Source organism: Myripristis murdjan, chromosome 6 (assembly GCF_902150065.1).
Source record: "Myripristis murdjan chromosome 6, fMyrMur1.1, whole genome shotgun sequence".
NCBI classification, from domain to species: Eukaryota; Metazoa; Chordata; class Actinopteri; order Holocentriformes; family Holocentridae; genus Myripristis; species Myripristis murdjan.
In genome coordinates, this window is record NC_043985.1 from 163,394 (window position 1) to 181,780 (window position 18,387).

At 42.9% G+C, this 18,387-nt stretch overlaps 1 protein-coding gene across 2 annotated transcripts in view; it reads right to left on the bottom strand.

Annotated features, from left to right (window-relative positions):
* Nucleotides 1-18,387, bottom strand: part of LOC115360238 (actin, alpha cardiac muscle 1-like) — a 54,660-nt gene that overhangs the window by 12,440 nt on the left and 23,833 nt on the right. For both annotated transcript variants that reach the window (XM_030052989.1, XM_030052990.1), the window contains exons 3-5: nt 18,003-18,131; nt 13,117-13,227; nt 12,923-13,007 (exon numbers count right to left, since the gene is read on the bottom strand). In XM_030052989.1, the coding sequence (XP_029908849.1) occupies nt 12,923-13,007; nt 13,117-13,227; nt 18,003-18,131 (325 nt within the window). The remainder of the gene's footprint in view (nt 1-12,922; nt 13,008-13,116; nt 13,228-18,002; nt 18,132-18,387) is intronic.

Below are 18,387 nucleotides of genomic sequence, written 5' to 3' on the forward strand. Positions count from 1 at the left end.
TGGTAGTACACACGAGCAACCACTTAGTACTCTCTAGTAATCATCTAGAAACAGTCCCTGGCAAGCACCTAGTAAGTCCTAGCAACTGTTTAGATACACCTTATCAACCACTATGTACACCCTAACAACCACCTAGCAACACCCTAGCAACCAACGAGTACACCCTACCACCTGCCAGAGTACATGAGCGATGCGGAGCTGGAGCGAGCGAGGAGCGGTGCGTCGTTATTTAACGCGGTGCGGTGGTGCGGGTTTCTTTATTGCCATTCCATCACTCCGGTGCGGAGCGAGTGGTGAATTACCCCTGCTCCCTGCTTTTAGATATATATATATATATATATATATTCTTGCAAGTTTTGTAAGCGCTTTTTATCATCCACTGCAAACTGCCAAGTTGCTAGAAATCTATAAACTTAGCTGCCTAATCCTGAACACTAGGTCTAGTGTTTCTCTGCCAGAGCTATCTGTCAAGAAGAAACCAGCCACCACACCATCTATAGATATTGATCCACAACAGAGCAAGAGTTGACGTTATTCTTTTCAATAACTTGAACATGTTATTGAAATGTTAGAATGTTAGACAATTGAAACTTACCTGACTGTTCTGTTTGGCCAGTAGGTGGTAATGCCATCCAAAAGCTTTATAATCCACTGTCAAGTCAGCAATTGTGTTCCGAGTCTGTAACGCTAGGCTACTATATAAATTTACTATGTCAATTTTGTTTTCCCTCCTCATACTCTTCCAGTATAACACGCTGCTCATCCGCCGTGAAACACGCTGTGTGTTTTTCCTTGTTGCTCATGTTTGTGATTGGTCAGCTGCCTCAGACTCCGCCCCTTATACGTGCGCGTTCACAGCTCTTGATGAGGCAAACCTGGATCGACTGAGCGAGTTGATAACCAGCGTCGTGATACCGGTTATCCCCAATCACCATGATCTCCATTAGTGTAGCCGGTTAGGTCTGAGAGATCCAGGGAAAACTGAGCTTGCTTCGTGATACAGGCATCAGCTGTACTGCTACCGGTAGTACTAGCTAAGCTAGCTAATAAGTTGGGTGATTCAGGACTTCTCTCATAAGCGCTGGAGCTCGATGACTGAGTCAAGGTTTGTTTTATTAGTAGTGGACTGGACTGGACACAGCAATCCCGGATTATTCGTTAGACTTTTGTTTGTTAGCACCGAGGCGGGGACCTCACAGAGCACAGACCACAGACACATCACAGATTCACCTGCGGAACAGGTAAGTTATGTGTTGTCATGCTAACGTTATCCGATGGTCTTGTTGGAATACCGGTAACTGTTAGCCTTATTGTAACCATGGTAACGTTAGCTAACGTTAACGTAGACGTCACTTGTTTTATGTTGCTGTGCAGCTTGTGTGGGCGGGCTAAGTTAGCTATGGGTTAGCCTATTGTTGACTGCCTGTTCACCTATTGTACTGTAACCCAGAATCATCATTAATAGTAATATGAGCGGAGCGATTGCGGAGCGGAGTGGAGCAGTATTTAGAGGAATTGGGGTGAGCGATTCGGTGCGAGGCGCGGGCCACAGGGGTGGTTGGAGCGGGGCGTGCGAGCGAATAGCCGTTACTGCGTGAGTTTGGTGCGACTATTTCTTCCGCTCCGAACCGCTCACGTACTCTGCCACCTGCCTAGAAAGACCCAAGCAATCATACAGTATGGGCATCACCAAATGGCGGACCGTGGTCGGGGCACAGACCCAGTGCTGTTTGTAGATTGTGCAGTGTTGCTGGAGGGCTAGAAGGCAGTTACTGTGCTCCAGGTATTTTCCTGGCAGTTTAACCAACCCAATAATCCTTTTAGTGGCCACTAGGATGTCTTTGGCCAGCTGCTATGGTATACTGTGTGGCTGCTAAGGTGCTGCAAGCCAGATGCTATGCTTGTCCTGACGGTTGCTATGCTGTTGCTAGGTGGTTCCTATGGTGTTCTTGATGGTTGCTAGGTGGTTGCTATGGTGTTCTGGGTGGTTGCTAGGGTGTTGCTAGGCGGTTGCTCTGGTGTTCCAGATGGTTGCCATGATGTTGCTAGGTGGTTACTGTGGTGTTCTTGATGGTTGCTAGGGCATTGATAGGCGGTTGCTATGGTGTTCTGGATGGTTGCTAGGGCCTTGATAGGTTGTTCCTATGGTGTTCCTGATGGTTGCTAGGGTGTTGCTAGGCAGTTGCTATGGTGTTCTGGGTGGTTGCTAGGGCGTTTCTAGGCGATTGCTATGGTGTTCTGGGTGGTTGCTAGAGTGTTTCTGTGGTGTTCCTGATGGTTGCTAGGGTGTTGCTAGGCAGTTGCTATGGTGTTTTGGCGGTTGCTAGGGCGTTGCTAGGTGTTTGCTATGGTAGTTAGGGTGGTTGCTATGGGGTTGCTAGGGTGTTTGGGGTCATTGCTATGGACTTACATTGGTGTTTGGGGTCAGTGCTGGGATGCATTGCCTGCAGTGCTAGTGGCCCTTGAGACAGAAAAGGAGAGATACAGAGCCGCGTGTGTATCTCTGTGTCAGTGAGAGGGGACTTTCTCCCTGGCAGGCTCTCCGAACATTCCCAAATGCGCCCAAGCGCGATTGCCCCCGGTCGCACGTCATCATGTTGAAATACAACAACAGGCATGTTCCGACGTCATCATAAATCATTATAGTTCAAATACATTCATCATGTCTTCCGTTTAACTAAAAGACGCTTTTTGTTCATTTTAATCAGACATTGGATGTTTATATACCTTGACAGTTTCGGAGGTAACTTCCTCCTTCTTCAGAAAGGTCCAACTGACAGCCGGAGCTGCACCTGTCAGATCCGGCAGACCAGACCTGACCGGGTGCCGCGGCACATTTGAGTAAAATAATCTTATTTCTATAAATGTCATAGAATCTTTTTGAAAAGATATTTTATTTTCACAGACCCCTTGCAATTACACCACGGACCACTAGGGGTCCGCAGACCCCCGGTTGAGAAACACTGATGTAGAGTGCACTTATGTTGCTCGGCAACGTAACAGAGATGTCGGTCAGAGAGCAGATTTTGTGTTTGGCGAAGCACTTACTCTGGGCCAATTTGTGCCTAAACGATAACTCCTATCAGAAAACCGAGCAGACGCTGTGCGTCACAAGGGGTTCTTGAAGCACTGTGTGTATTTTTGTGCTCCTGGGGTCTAAAATGTGGACAGGAGAGCGATGTAAAAAACAGTGAAAAACAGAAATGTCTCTGTTCTTCTCTTGAAAAATAACATTGAAGCCTATTGGGGAAAATTAAGGGGCATGTTGTCTTTAGAGGCTCACCATTCAAATTCTATTGGTCTCATGGTAAAAGCAGATGCATTGTGTGAGAGAGGACATAAATCTCTACCACTTTGGAAAAAATTACGTGCGTGCCTCAAAATATGTGCCAGTGAGGACGATTTACGTTTTATCTTTTTGGATAATCCTCACCCCAGCTCCCCACTCTGTCAGTTAGAGCCCCACTCTAGCTTAACGACTTCCACATACACACACAATGAAACCTGAAAAAAAGGGAAAATGTGTCAAACTTTAAACTCGCGATTCTGTGTAACCGTATGACCGAGATATGTGGCTTCAAAGTCCCTATTAATTTCTAATGGGATTTTTGCAAAACTTTGATCGCGATGTTTGCTGCCATGGTAACGCCTAACATTACCAAACCAAACCAAAATTAGTTCTGAGGATTCTGGTTCAGACAACGTTGGAACCATGTTTTTACGTTAAAATTTTAAAAGAGTTGTGTGGCTCCGAGCTCCCCATTCATTTCCTATGGGATTTTTTGAAAACTTAAACCATGATTTATGTTGCCATGGTAACTGCGATCGCAACCAAAATTTGCAGGCTAGTTGATCTGACCAAGTCTCACATTTCGGACATCGACTGTGTTGAGGTATTCTCGATGGTGTAGGAGAACTGGCCTTGCGAAATTTGCGCCATTCATTGTGGATGGGACATTTGCGCAGTTTTTTGGGATTTTTGTCGCCATGGTAACTCCAGTAATGTACAGAAGTCATAGCACACTCGTCCTGACTGAGACTGAACATGTTTTCATAATAATAATGTCATAGGTTTTTTCCAAACTGTGGTAGGAGTAGCGAACTGAAATTCGCTATAATAATGAGAAGATGTACTAGAAAATTCCCTCGCAGAAATTTTGAGAGTGCCTCGGGGGCCGTCACCGGGGGGCTGTTACTGGGGGGTGCGCGTCTGGCCTCTGTGTGTGGGCATATTAGTGTGCTCCAAACTGCGGGAGGAGTAGCAAACTGAAGCAAACAGCATGAGTGACAGTGGAGCTTGGGAGAGAATCCCCTGAAAGTAGTGGTCAAACAAATGCTTTTTTCTCAATGACAGTAAGTCCGAGCTGAAAATACAAGGTATCATGAGAAAGATAAGGCTTTGGGCTTTCAAAGTATGTCAAAATTATTTTCCAACTCCCAAAAATGTCCACCCTAGAGTGAAAAAGTGTGTGAGCACACAGCATGAGCAACAGTGGCACTTGGCACAGAAGCGCCTAAAAGTAGAGGTCAAACAAATGCTTTTTCCTCAGTGACAGTAAGTCCGAGCGCAAAATAAAAGGTATCATGAGAAAGGTAACGCTTTGGGCTTGAGTTGGCAAAATTATTTGCCAACTCCCCAAAATGCCCGAGATTCGGCGAGTTAAGAAAGTGTGTGTTTCTGCTTCTCTCCCCAAATTGTGGGTTCCAGGTATAATGGGAGTCTATGGGGGAGAGAGCTGGCACTCCTGCCTCGTTAAGTGTCACAGTGTAAAAAGTTTAAGCTAATTTCCTTTTGTATTTACATTTTTCAAAGCAGAACTATTTTTCCTACTACTTTCCAAGAAATTATGCATGTGGAGTGAAAATTGTGGCCAGGAGAGCAAGACAAAAGTTGTAGGCGATTTTTCAGGGCTGCTACACTAGCTGTGATGTCTCTCACTGTAGCTCACACAATACACACCCATTCAAAAGTCAGAGTTGGCTCAAAAATGACTCCAAACTTAAACTGTGTTTTATGCCAAACTAAAACATACATGAAAAATTGAAAATGACACACATAAAGTTGAAGTTCTGCTGACCTGTTTAAGCTTTGAATGGAGTCTGTCAGCCAAAGAATGAGGGAGCTATGAGGCTTTGAAAATGCACGGGTCTCGGCCGGTTCCCCATTATTTTTCAATGAGGGCAAAATCGCGATTTGAAAATTGAATTATGAGAAATCTCAAAGTCTGGTTGGTTTGAAAATTGACACACCGCTTCTTCTCCGCAAAACGCACATTTTTCGTATTTGGTGCGTGGATGCAGGTCAAAAGCTCTGCACTCTGGAGCCTTGGGAAGTTTTGACCATTCATTGTGGATGGGTCATGTGACCTGGTTCTTTTGGGTTTTTGTTGCCATGGTACCTCCAGTAATATACAGAAGTCATATAATTATAAGGTCATAGGTATCTTCGAAACTGTGGGAGGAGTAGTAATTTCCTAACTTTTTTCCAAACCTCCGGTGCGTCAGCGGAAGTAGTAGTTTAGGCAAGATTTGATTCGATAAAATTGAAGCTGGCTGGCGGTAACTGGTGTTTACGTTTGGTAAAGTTTTGTTTCATGAATTTAATGTTAGTGGTTGGATAAAGAAACCGTCTGATTTTTTTCGGTTGCACCATTGGTGACTCTTCTGTTATTGGACGGTAGAAATGGCAGTAGTCCTACGGAGTTACCGTAATGGCAGTAGGGTAAAATCAGTAGGGTAAAACTAACCTATCTCACGACGGTCTAATCCCAGTGTTTCTCCAGTTTCCGACGTTTTTTTCTGTATGTCATAAACGGTCTAGGAGATATTGATATGTAAAGTAGGTGTGGTAGGTAGGCCTTTTCATGGGGATCCTCCCTCTGTTTTTCCCTCACTTGCAGGCACACACCTGGGGACTGTTGTCTCATTAAGAGCTGGTATATAGGTAGCACTCAGGTTTTCACTCTTGATGCATTTGGTCCTGTGTGTGTGGCTAGGGAAGAGACTAGTCTTCCAGAAGGTATGTTTTAAGCTGACTCTGTCTTCACCTTGTTGAATACTTTTAAAGACTTTCATTGACCATTTTGACCTCTTTACTACAGGCACTGTAAGCAACCTGTTGGCCAAGCCCAGTAGAGGCGGCATAATCTGTTTGAAAGGTATGATCAGTGGCTTGTTTTAATGTGTTAGGATAACAAATGGCAACAGGTGATTGTTAACATTGTATACATTTCACATATATATATATTTAGGTAGCTGTTGTGTGCTGGAGCCCACCACAGGAAAGGCACTGGGAGTTGTAAATCTATAGAGGTAAAAGTGACTTTGTAGTTTATTCACTTTTACGCGTGTATGTATATATTGGCTGTGATGTATAACAATGGTTTATCATACTGCAGTTGCCTTGAACATCCTGAAATTGCTTTGCTTGAGGTAGCAGTGACTGGAACCAGATCTGGGTTGCCAAATACTGCATTTTTTGAGGTAATCAATCTAAAAACTCTCAGTTAATTAGTCAGTCTTGAATTACATGTACTAACTGGGTTTTCTAATCTGCTTTGTCATTTTAGGGGTCATAGCCACTGCTGTTTTGCCTGTAATCTACTACACTGCCATTTATGTTATTGTGTGTTTTTGCTGTGTGTAAGTGATAGCACTTGTGTGTGTGTGTGTGTGTGTGTGGTGTCCGGGCCCCCCGGGTAGCACTTAAGGGTGCACCCCCGCATCTCTGGTGCCCTCATGGTTTGGAGGTGTTTTAATTGCCTTAATTGTCTATCGTCTTTTTAGCGCCGGGCAAGTTGACATCAACATTTGTCTTTTACAGCTTGTCTATATTTTGTGGTGATGAATAAACTGTCCAAGAAACCCATGTTTTTAACTAGTGTTTAATAAACCGTCCGCCAGCCAAAATCCATGTCTCTGTGTTACTATCTGTGGGAAACCCATATCTTCCTGTAGTTAGTCTTTCTTGGGGGTTTAACCTCAGGTGGCGATGTCAAATAAACTAGCCTCATTATTGTGCCCCTCGGTTACATAGGCATGCCGAATCCTGTCAGCGCCGACATCATCGGTTTAAGAGACATCTTTGCTGTCTTCCCCGGGCTTCATTAACCTGCGGTCCATCCTGTGGGTTGCAGTGCGTCACTGTAGTAGCTCCGGGGTGGCGGAGCTCAGCTCCGAGGTGGCAGAGCTGAGCACAAAGTAGCGAGCTAACTAATGTTGTAAAAGACGAGACCGTAACGTAAACAAATAGCTACTTCCGCATTCTGCCCGAGTCAACCAGATGTTTCACCCACAACCCCGGAAGCGCTCCAGGAAAATTGTGGATAATAAGAATAAGAAACTAGACTTTGCAAAGTTTCTGTAGAAACTTTGAAAGTGCTTGCCACCCTTGCAGCTGCAGGGCCATGTGGTAAAATCTACAAACAGCCCTATGCTGTTTGTAGATTGTGCAGTGTTGTTGGAGGGCTAGAAGGCGGTTATTGTGCGTAAGGTATTTTACAGGCAGTTTTTATCATCTTTTCAGTGGCCACTAGGATGTCTTTGGCCAGCTGCTATGGTATACTGGGTGGCTGCTAAGGTACTGCAAGACAGATGCTATGCTTTTCCTGATGGTTGCTATGCTTTTGCTAGGTGGTTGCTATGGTGTTCTTGATGGTTGCCAGGGCGTTGCTAGGCAGTTGCTATGGTGTTTTGTGTGGTTGCTAAGGTGTTGCTAGGTGGTTGCTATGCTAATACACTCGTCAATATCAGAAGAGGAAGTGCAAAAATTGCATTGAGTGCCGCGGACCTTGAGACGATATCTGCTCTCGGCATCTCAAGATCCGACAACCAAAACATTCGGATCAGACGTCATCGCAAGCGGTGCGGTCGACCCAGGAAGAGAGGGAAACGAGCCAGGGTAACACATAAGCTAAGAAGGCTTGGACCCAAGGCTGTCCCACTACCCAGCCTACTCCTGGCAAATGTCCGGTCGCAGGAAAATAAAATGGATGAGATAAGGCTCAGTCTGACCCAGCAGGGAGAGATCAGAAACTGCGGTGCTCTCATCCTTACAGAGACATGGCTTCATAACAACATACCGGATGAGGCTTTAGCACTGGACGGGAGGAGCCTGTTCCAGGCCGACAGAACACAAGACTCCGGTAAGACGAGAGGGGGTGGACTCTGTGTGTACATCAATGATGCTTGGTGCTCAGGTGCAGTCAGAGTGGATGGAAAATGTTTACCTGACGTTGAGTTTTTACTGCTGAGATGTCGGCCATATTACCTGCCTAGAGAATTCACCAGTGTGTTTGTTGCTGCTGTTTACATTCCACCGGATGCAAATTCAAAAAATGCACTCCAGGAATTGTATGGGGTCATCAGCAGTCACATGACAAAACAGCCAGATGCTGTTATTATTGTTGCTGGGGATTTTAATCAAACAGACCTCAGAACTGTTCTGCCAAGATTCCACCAGCACATCCACATCCCCACCAGAGGAAACAACACACTGGACCATGTCTACACCAATGTTCCTGGAAGCTACAGAGCCCTCTCTCATCCTCATTTTGGCCAGTCAGACCACATCTCCTTGCTTCTCCTGCCTACCCACATCCAGCTGACAAAAAGGATCAAACCAACTGTAAAAACAGTTGTGGACAGGTGAAGCTACAGCAGCTCTACAGGACTGTTTTGAATGCACAGACTGGCAGATGTTCAAAGATGCTGCTACCCATACCATATAATCATCAGTGACATCATACATCAGCAAATGTGCTGATGATGTGGTAAAAATAAGGACAGTTAAATCATTCCCTAATGAGAAAGCCTGGATGAATGGAGAGGTGAGAGCTCTATGTAGAGCCAAAAAAGCTACCTTTAAGTCAGGTGACAAAGAAGCCTACTGAAAGCTGGCATCAAGGAGGCAAGGAGGCAAAGCGAAGGCATCAGCAGAGACTGGTGAGAGACCTCAACACCAACAACAGCAAAGACTTGTGGCAGGCGGTCAAAAGTGTGACAGGCTACAAAAGCAGGAGCGCTCCCATCATGTGTGAAGCCACGCTACCAGACGAGCTAAACACATTTTATGCTCGCTTTGACCTCCTCAACAGGGAGTCAGCTGTAAAGTCTACTCCGCCTCCAGAGGACCGGCCACTGTCAGTATCCACGGTGGATGTGAGGAAAGTTCTGCTGAAAGTGAGTATGAGTAAAGCTGCTGGGCCTGACAACATCCCTGGCCGTGTACTGAAAACATGTGCCAACCAGCTAGTAGATGTCATTACTGACATTTTCAACACATCGCACAGGAGAGTGTTCCCACCTGCTTTAAGACAGCCACCATCATCCCTGTGCCTAAAAAGTCTGCAGTGTCTGATCTAAATGACTACCGCCCTGTGGCACTCACCCTCATCCTGATGAAGTGCTTTGAGAAACTGGTTCTCCAGCACATAAAGAACAACATCCCTGCCAGTCTGGACCCTCAGCAGTTTGCATTCAGAACCAACAGATCCACAGAGGATGCCATCTCCACTGCTCTCCACTCAGTCTTCACTCACCTTGAGAAAAGCAACACCTACACCAGAATGCTGTTTGTTGATTTCAGCTCAGCTTTCAACACAATCTCCCCCATGAAGCTGATTGGAAAACTGAACACTCTGGGCAGCAGTACCACTCTCTGCAACTGGATACTGGACTTCCTCACAAACAGACCCCAGTCAGTTCGGATTGGCAGTCTCTCCTCCTCCACTCTAGTGCTCAACACCGGAGCGCCCCAGGGCTGTGTGCTCAGCCCCCTCCTGTTCACGCTGTACACCCACGACTGCAACCCCCGACATGGAGAGAACTCTGTTGTGAAGTTCGCGGATGACACCACCATCATCGGCCGGATTTCCAACAATGATGAGTTTTCATATCGGGAGGAAATCAACCATCTTGCAGAATGGTGCACAGAAAACAACCTACTGCTCAGCATCAGCAAAACCAAAGAGCTGATAGCTGATTTTAGAAAAAAGGAGGCAAAGACACACAACCCTGTCTACATCAATGGAGCTGAGGTGGAGCAATTGAGCAGTTTCAAGTTCCTGGGAATCAACATAACAGAGAACCTGTCATGGACTACACATATCTCTGCCCTGGTTAAAAAAGCTCAGAAATGGCTGTATTTTCAGGCAAAAGATACAGAAGTATCCGCTGCCGTACCACCAGACTACAGAGCAGCTTCTTCCCTCAGGCTGTGAGACTACTAAATGCACCATCTGACCTCCTCCAGGCTTAAGAATTCTATTTTCTACACAATCAATCAATTAATCAATCAAGAGGGAACCACATTTTAATTTCACTATACAACCTGTTGTATAATGACAAATAAACTTCCTTGTATCCTTGTATCCTATGGTAGTTAAGGAGGAAATTTTATTAACTGGAATTTAGGAATGTACTGGAATCTTTGAATTTTAATTGAATACCCCTGTTATGGGGTTACTAGGGTGTTTTGGGTCCTTGGTATGGACTTACGTTAGTGTCTGGGGCTATTTCTGGGATGTATTGGCAGCAGTGCTAGTGGCCCTTGAGACAGAAAAGGAGAGATACAGAGCCGTGTGTGTATCTCTGTGTCAGTGAGAGGGGACTTTCTCCCTGGCAGGCTCTCCGAACATTCCGCCATTAGTGTGTATTGCATCCGAAATTCCGACTTCAAACTGGAATTGCGGAAAAACAGAAAGTCCAATCAGATTAAAAATCCACACGGCGCCTCTTCTCCACAAGACGCACGATTTGATAAGCTATCAGCATAGGCAGTGATACGTGAACACAGGTATAGCCTATCACAACAATAGCTGCCCCACCCAGCCCCCCACCACCAATTCCTAGTGGTCAACAACGCTGTTGGCCGTTGCGCTAGACTCTTTTCCCTTTCTTTTTCTTTTTCTTTTTCTTTTGCTTCTTCTTTGTCTCGTGGCCCAGCCCACTGGCCCATCGGCCCACCGGGGAAATCCCCAGTTTCCCCATTCAGCAGTCCGCCCTTGTGTAGGAGGAGTAGCACGCCGAAAAATTTGCAGAACAATAATAATAATAATAAAAAGAATAAATATGCAAGAGAATAAGATGTGTTGACTTTTCAAGGCAAGCACATAAGTATGCAAGAGAATAAGATATGCAAGAGAATAAGATGTGTTGCCTTTTCAAGGCAAGCACATAATAATAAATATGCTAGAGAATAAGATGTGTTGCCTTTTCAAGGCAAGCACATAATAAATAAATCATTCGTTGATATTTTTTTTCTGACGGTTGTGGCTACAGACTGCATGCGCAGCTAATCTAGCTAATATGACAGGAGCGTCATCAATCACCAAGCCAATCAAATCGATTGTTTACCTTTCAGCACCAGAGAATAGTGGAGGAGAAGAGAGGAGACAAGAAAATGGCTTGCTCCAAAATGAAAAAAGTAGATAGCGAAAACCAAACTATAAAAGATGAAGGCTGCTCAGAGCTGTTTGCAGTTTTTATTTATTTTATTCAGAAGAAATTTAGTCTCTGTCTCCTGTTACTTAAAATGTAGTAAAGACAACTGCAGTGTTGTTTTCCATTCAAGTGCCATACAAGTTCAGACTTATTGGTATGTTAAAAGTATATTACTTTGAAAACACTTGAAATATGACAATAAATGATATAGAAATGTACATACGTTGTTGATTTTATTTACATCAGGGAACTATTTAGACGTTATAAGATTTGGACCTTTGCTGGGAGGAAATTTTGGAATTTCGTAATTTACTGGAATCTTTGAATTTTAATTGAATACCCCTGATATAGTACATCTCAGCAACCTCCTAGCAACACCCAAGCAACCATATAGTATGCCCTGACAACACCTAAAAACACCTTAGCAGCAACCTACTACACCTAACAACCACCTAGAAATATCCTAGCAACTATCTAGTACACCCTAACAACCACCTAGAAACACCATAGCAACCACAAAGTACACAGTAGCCAAAAAAATTCAAGCAACCTTGATAGTAGTCATTCAAGTACTCAAAGGAGTTAAAAAAGTAGCTGTAATAACAACCATAGTAGTAGCTGAGGTGTGTGAATTGACTGAGATATTGTATTGTATTGTAATTACTGTTGCTTTTGTACTACATTTTCTTTTATTTACTGATCATTGTAGGACATGAAGAAATAAATGGGTTAAGCTCCAAATAACAACAATCAGGCTACAACTAGTGATTCTACTACTTGAGCCAGTCACTTAAGTATTTCAAGCAGTAGCTAAATTACTTCAAATACTACTTTATCTACTCCAGCTACTGTGTGATATACTTCAACTATTGCTTCAGATACTTGAGGTACTGCTTCAGTCACATCAACTACTGCTCCAACCACTCATTTCAATACTTCAACTATATACTTTTTCAGCCTGAAGCAAGAACATGAATTTTATTCAGAAAATTTAGCCTTTTCTATTTATTCTGTTTTATAAATGATGCCCAACATATCGGTATAATGACAAATTATTTATTAATCATTTAGAAAGGTATATAAATATTTTATCATTTGTCCATCATTAACTTAACATCTTTATAAATGACTACAAAACAGTATCATTGTAATGTTACACAGAATGAATTGTGTTGCTTCATATTATGAAAAGTGAAACATAAAATGGTATTAAACTGCTAGAGCTGCTGAGACCAGCTCACTGTAGACAACTATATCATGGGCCACACCAAAGCTCCTGTTATGGTGTGGCACTTAATATGCGTCAGGACCTCAACTGCTCATGGGCGTTGTTTTGATGAAACCATAGTTGCTGAGTTTGGTCTCACATGACCAGGGTACAATTATATTTTAATGAGTCTAAGCCCCAAGAGTAATCAATTAAGTGTTCTAAACTGCTGCACATTTTTCATTAAGGGTCCTGTCTCTACGGTATACTGACCTGTGGTTCTTCCAGAAGCATAGAGGGACAGTACAGCCTGGATGGCCACATACATAGCTGGGACATTAAAGGTTTCAAACATAATCTGTTGGAGAGACAGGGGAAAGAGGAACAGTACTCACATATGACCAACAATACAGCCATAAACACTCAACAGTGGTTGAAGAAATTTGAATAAACTTTGGTTTCTGAACCTGTGTCATCTTTTCTCTGTTTGCCTTGGGATTGAGTGGGGCCTCAGTCAGCAGAACAGGATGCTCCTCTGGTGCAACTCTCAACTCATTGTAAAAGGTATGATGCCAAATCTACAGAAGAGAGAGGATGAGGAGGAGCAGTTGGCTGAGTTTACATATTACTCCCTTATAAAGCTTTTACTCCAATGCATTTGGGCCAATGTATGTAAACCCAACTGGCTTAAAACAGCACTTGTTTTGAGACACCTGGGTAAGATGCCTACTTCCATTTTAAAAGAGATTTTCTTTTCAAGAACATTAAAAACAAATCCAGAGAAATGAGCATGTGTCTTTTCTGCTGGATCTATGTTGTCAAATTAATATCATTCAATAGGCTTTTTACTGCCATTACAAGTTTGGTTATACTGTTCTGACTAACATAGATATTATATGTGAGAAATTCTTTTTCAGAATGCGTGTTTGTTGAATCTAGGTTTAAATGAATAACTGTGAAAGCACCTTCTCAAACCCAGGGTGAGGGTAAACCTGCAGGTGAGCAATTTAAACAATTGTGAAAACAAACAAAGGTGTCTCTCTCAAACTAGATCAATGATGTGTAAAACATTTCAAACTGTATTTATATTAGGGCTGTCAAAGTTAACAGTGAACGCTTGTGATTAATTGGATGAACTAAATGTATTATTAAAAAATTAACACAATGTTCAACTTTTGACCCAACATGATGCAAGCACACGCTGCTGAATAATAATAACAGTCAAAATGAATAACAAGACAACCTGTGACCCACTGGATGGTAACTCTTCTTTCAAGAAGCTTCCCATTGGTTCTCTGGATACTGCAAAACTGAAATGCCATTCTAGCGGAGCACAATTTTTAAAATATCATCTACATCTTTTGATTTATTTATTTATTTATTTTATTATTTGTTTATTTTATTTTTTCATTTGTCTTCTTTGCTATGTCTTTTCTTTGTCATGTTCTGGTTTGGTTTCTCTCTCTGAAAATGCTGACTAAGGCTAGTTAATATTGTATTGATATGCACACTGGTTGTGCAGAAAAGTCAATAAAAATGTCAAATTGAAAAAAAAAAAAAAATCATTTACGTACATGCCAAAAATGTTTCCCCGGTGCTTCCAGTAATCCTTGTAGTGTGTCAAGTAAGAGGTACTCATCTTTGCTGGTGAAACCACACTTGTGGAGTGTATAAGGGGCTGTTGCTAAATTTGCCAAATGGATTGCCATGGACTATAGGCCCATTAGCATTGCTGTAGACAACGGACTGAAAAACATCATCCAGATTCCATAATATAATATACACAATACAGCAGTAAATCAGTAAGCAAATAAGTGATTTAATAATTTTCAATATAATTAATCATGATTAATCCACGATTAGCTTGAGATTAACATGATTTTAAAAAATGTATCACTTGACAACACTAATTATTAATACAAAATTTAAAAAACAAACAAAAACAAATGTAAATGTATCAAAATCATCTACAAAATACTGCAAAAAAGAAAAAAAAATCAAAATACAATCTATAATTTTGTAAATACAGTAAAATACAATTGTGTTTGGGAGCTTTAGGTCAATGGTTTACACACTTCACTTCATTTGATGTATTCTTCCATCAACACAACACACATGACTAAATTAGCTACTGGTTAGAAATCTAGCCCTTCACCATTTAAATGAGGTCTTCTGCTGGTGGAACATATCAAATAGGCCCATGTTAGCTGGTCCCAAAGACATATTTGACAACCCCAGCCTTTGCTCACTTTGCTCACAAAAGGTCCCTTAATTTTAAAACATGCCTGTAGCTCATAATAACCTGCTATACATACACTTCAGATAACATCTGTTGTTGACATATTTTTTTGCTATTATTAATTGATGACCTAATTTTTTTTATTTATTTTTTTTTTATCAGATAATGAGTGCTCTTATTAACAAAGATTGCTATGTTAAATGGCATTTTATTATGCACTGATTTTGTACCTATTGTACACTTAAGTAAGTAAAATTTTATTTGTATAGCGCCCTTCACAGAACGAATACACAGAGAAAAAACAGATAAAACAAAACAGTAAGGTGACCGTCAACATCATTATCAACATCGACATCATCACCAACAACAAAACATCATCAATAATATTGCCATAGCTGTGTGCAAGAGGCAGTGCGACATAAGGTGCAAGTGCAGTATTTCACCAGCAAGAAAGAAAAAGACCATACAACTGTTCAATGGAAAAAAGAAACCGGAGAGGACCTAACCTCAGGCCTGCGTTAAGAAGGCTTGCCGGAAAATATGAGTTTTAAGCTGCTTTCTAAAGCTATCCACGGACAGCTCTCAGAGCCTAAGGAAGCGAGTTCCAAAGGCGTGGTGCTACTGCTGCAAAGGCCCGATCACCTTAGGTCTTTAATTTCGTGCGAGGCACTACAAGGAGCCCATGGTCAGCTGACCGCAGAGAGTGACTGGGGGTGTGATGGTGAGGTCACAGGTGTAGCTGGGAGCGCAGTCGTAGATAGCCGTAAAAGTAAACAGTAGTAACTTGTATTGGATCCTAAAAGGAACCGGTAACCAGTGTAGGACGGAAAGTATTGGTGTGATATGACATGATTTCTTTGACCTGGTGAGTAATCTAGCCGCTGCATTTTGGACCAGTTGGAGACGATTTATGGATGCTTGGTTTAAACATGTGAAAAGCGAGTAACAATAATCAAGCCTGGAAGAAATAAATGCATGTATAGCCATCTCCAGCTCTGAGTGGGAGATGATGGAACGCAGTTTGGCAATGTTTCTTAAGTGAAAAAACCAATTACGACTGAGAGTCTTCACATGTGTATCCAGGAGCATTGACTGATCAAAATGCACACCAAGGTTCCTAATACTAGGACGGGCGTTGTTTTTGAGGCAGCCCAGATGTTCTAATACCATGGCTGTGACACTGAGTATGTTTACATGCACACCATATTCCGGTTCGGGTCAATATTCCGGCTAAGGTAACTGCGCTGTGGCAACTGGAATATTCCGTTTACATGTTACTTGGCATGCCGCCGTGTTTTGGCATATTCGCTCTCTTATGTAATACGACACTCAGCCGCGGGGGGAAGCAGTACGCGTATAGGCATCGGGTCTGCCGGAAAAACAGACAAAGAAGTCTTCTTCATCATCTTCTTCTTCTGTTGCCATTTCTATGTTTTCTCCCATCGATATACTCCATGATATTTAAGTCTTTCATTAGATGATGGCAGACTGCAGTCTCCTGGCTCTTGCTGCTGTTTGCCATGCCGTTTTCTCCGCTTGCAGTCACCATAGCAACAAAGACGCCACAGAATTCTTTGCGAGGCGAGCATGCGCAGTCGTGACTGAATATTCCGGTTAGGGGCATTTTACAACTAATGTGTTTACATGCCACAGTATTCCGTTTGGAACAGGCATATGCCAGGGGTCTTATTGGGAATTCTCTCCAACCGGAATATGACCTTAATCGGGTTCAGTGCGTGTTTACATGACACATGCGCAACCGGAATATTGCGAATATTCCGGTTAAAACAGGAATAAGGTGTGCATGTAAACGTGCTCACTGTCAGAGGCAATTATTAGCACCTCGGTCTTGGCCGCATTTAACTGTAGGAGGTTGTTCGCCATCCAGCCCTCGATGGAGGCCAAACACTCCATCAGAATGCTGAGACGTTGCATATTCTCGGGTCTGAAAGAGAAATGCAGCTGGATGTCGTCCGCATAACAGTGGTATGCTACACCTGAAAAATTCCTGATACGCTGACCTAGCGGCAGCATGTACAGTGCAAAAAGTATTCGGGCCAGCACCGAACCTTGGGGTACACCACAGTGTAAAGGGGCGGTGTCGGACTTGAACGGGCCAGCGGTCACTGAGAAACAACGCTCACTGAGGTAAGAGGCAAACCACTCTAGGGCACATCCTGACACACCAACCCAGTTCCTTAGTCTGTTCAAGAGGATGCCATGGTTGACCGTGTCAAATGCTGCACTTATTAGTTTACAATATTTTAATGATTGTATATTTGTTTGTCCAGGGACTGAGGGTGGAAATTAGCTTTAGGGCTATAGCCTTGTACAGTGCATCTCTCCCTTTTGGGTTAATGTCCTCTGTACCTTGTCCCTGTTTTCAAAAAATAAAAATCAAATAAAAATCAATCAAAACTTAAGTCTAACAGGACTAAGACAGAGCATTTGCCGGAGTCAGAGGCCATCAGAATGTCATTGGATACTCTAAGGAGTGCAGACTTGGTGGAGTGTTTTTTCCGGAAGCCAGACTGGAATTTGTCACCGATGTCACAGGCGGACAAATAAGACACTTGGCGGGTGGGAATTTGCATAAGTTGCATAGGGCCCTAATTTGGCCAGGGGCAGCTCTGTGAGCTGCCCCTCTGTGAGCTGCCCCTGTGAGCTTTGGTGGAATCCTGCTGGTGCTGTAGATGGTCTGTTTTTGTGCTTTTACTTTGTGCATGAGAATATCTGGCAAAGCTGGCAAATGCGGCATTATAACAGCAATCTGCCAAGGTGCAAGCACACCTGGCTTTTAAAAGGAACGGGAGATGGCAATCCGGTTGATTTACTGCATGTTAAACTTACCATAGCAATGACCACATACCAATGATTAATTAAGAGATTAATTACAACCCTTTTGAACCATGTGCCCTTGTTTCCACTATTAAAACAGCAAAAGTGGACCTGTTTCCACCATTAAAATAGCAAAAGTGCACTTGCCCCATGCTCTTCAGACTGTGTGCTTAGATTGTGAAAACAGAGCTCACTGAGTGTGAAGCTCAGGGCCCAGTTGGCCTATTCTTGGTACTGTTGTAGTTGACTTTTGCTCCAAAATGCATGTTGTTGTACCTTTTCCATGTCATCCCAGTTGGTGATGATGCCATGTTCAATGGGATATTTCAGGGTGAGGATGCCTCTCTTACTCTGAGCTTCGTCTCCCACATAGCTGTCCTTCTGACCCATACCCACCATCACTCCCTGGAAGGGCAGACACAGAAAATGAATATTGAGTGAGAGAGAGAAATAATGCCGACACTTAAGCATAGGCCTCCAGTATGTTAAGTAACCTGAGGTCATTAGCATTACTCAAAGTACAAAGGTAGACTTTTTGGTAATCTAAAGTACTGGTTTCTACTCTAAGGCCTATATGTTCATAACACATAAAAAACCCCAATAGTTTTCAACATTAAATATAGAACAAGACTAGGTCAAAACTTAGTATATGGGTCGCAAC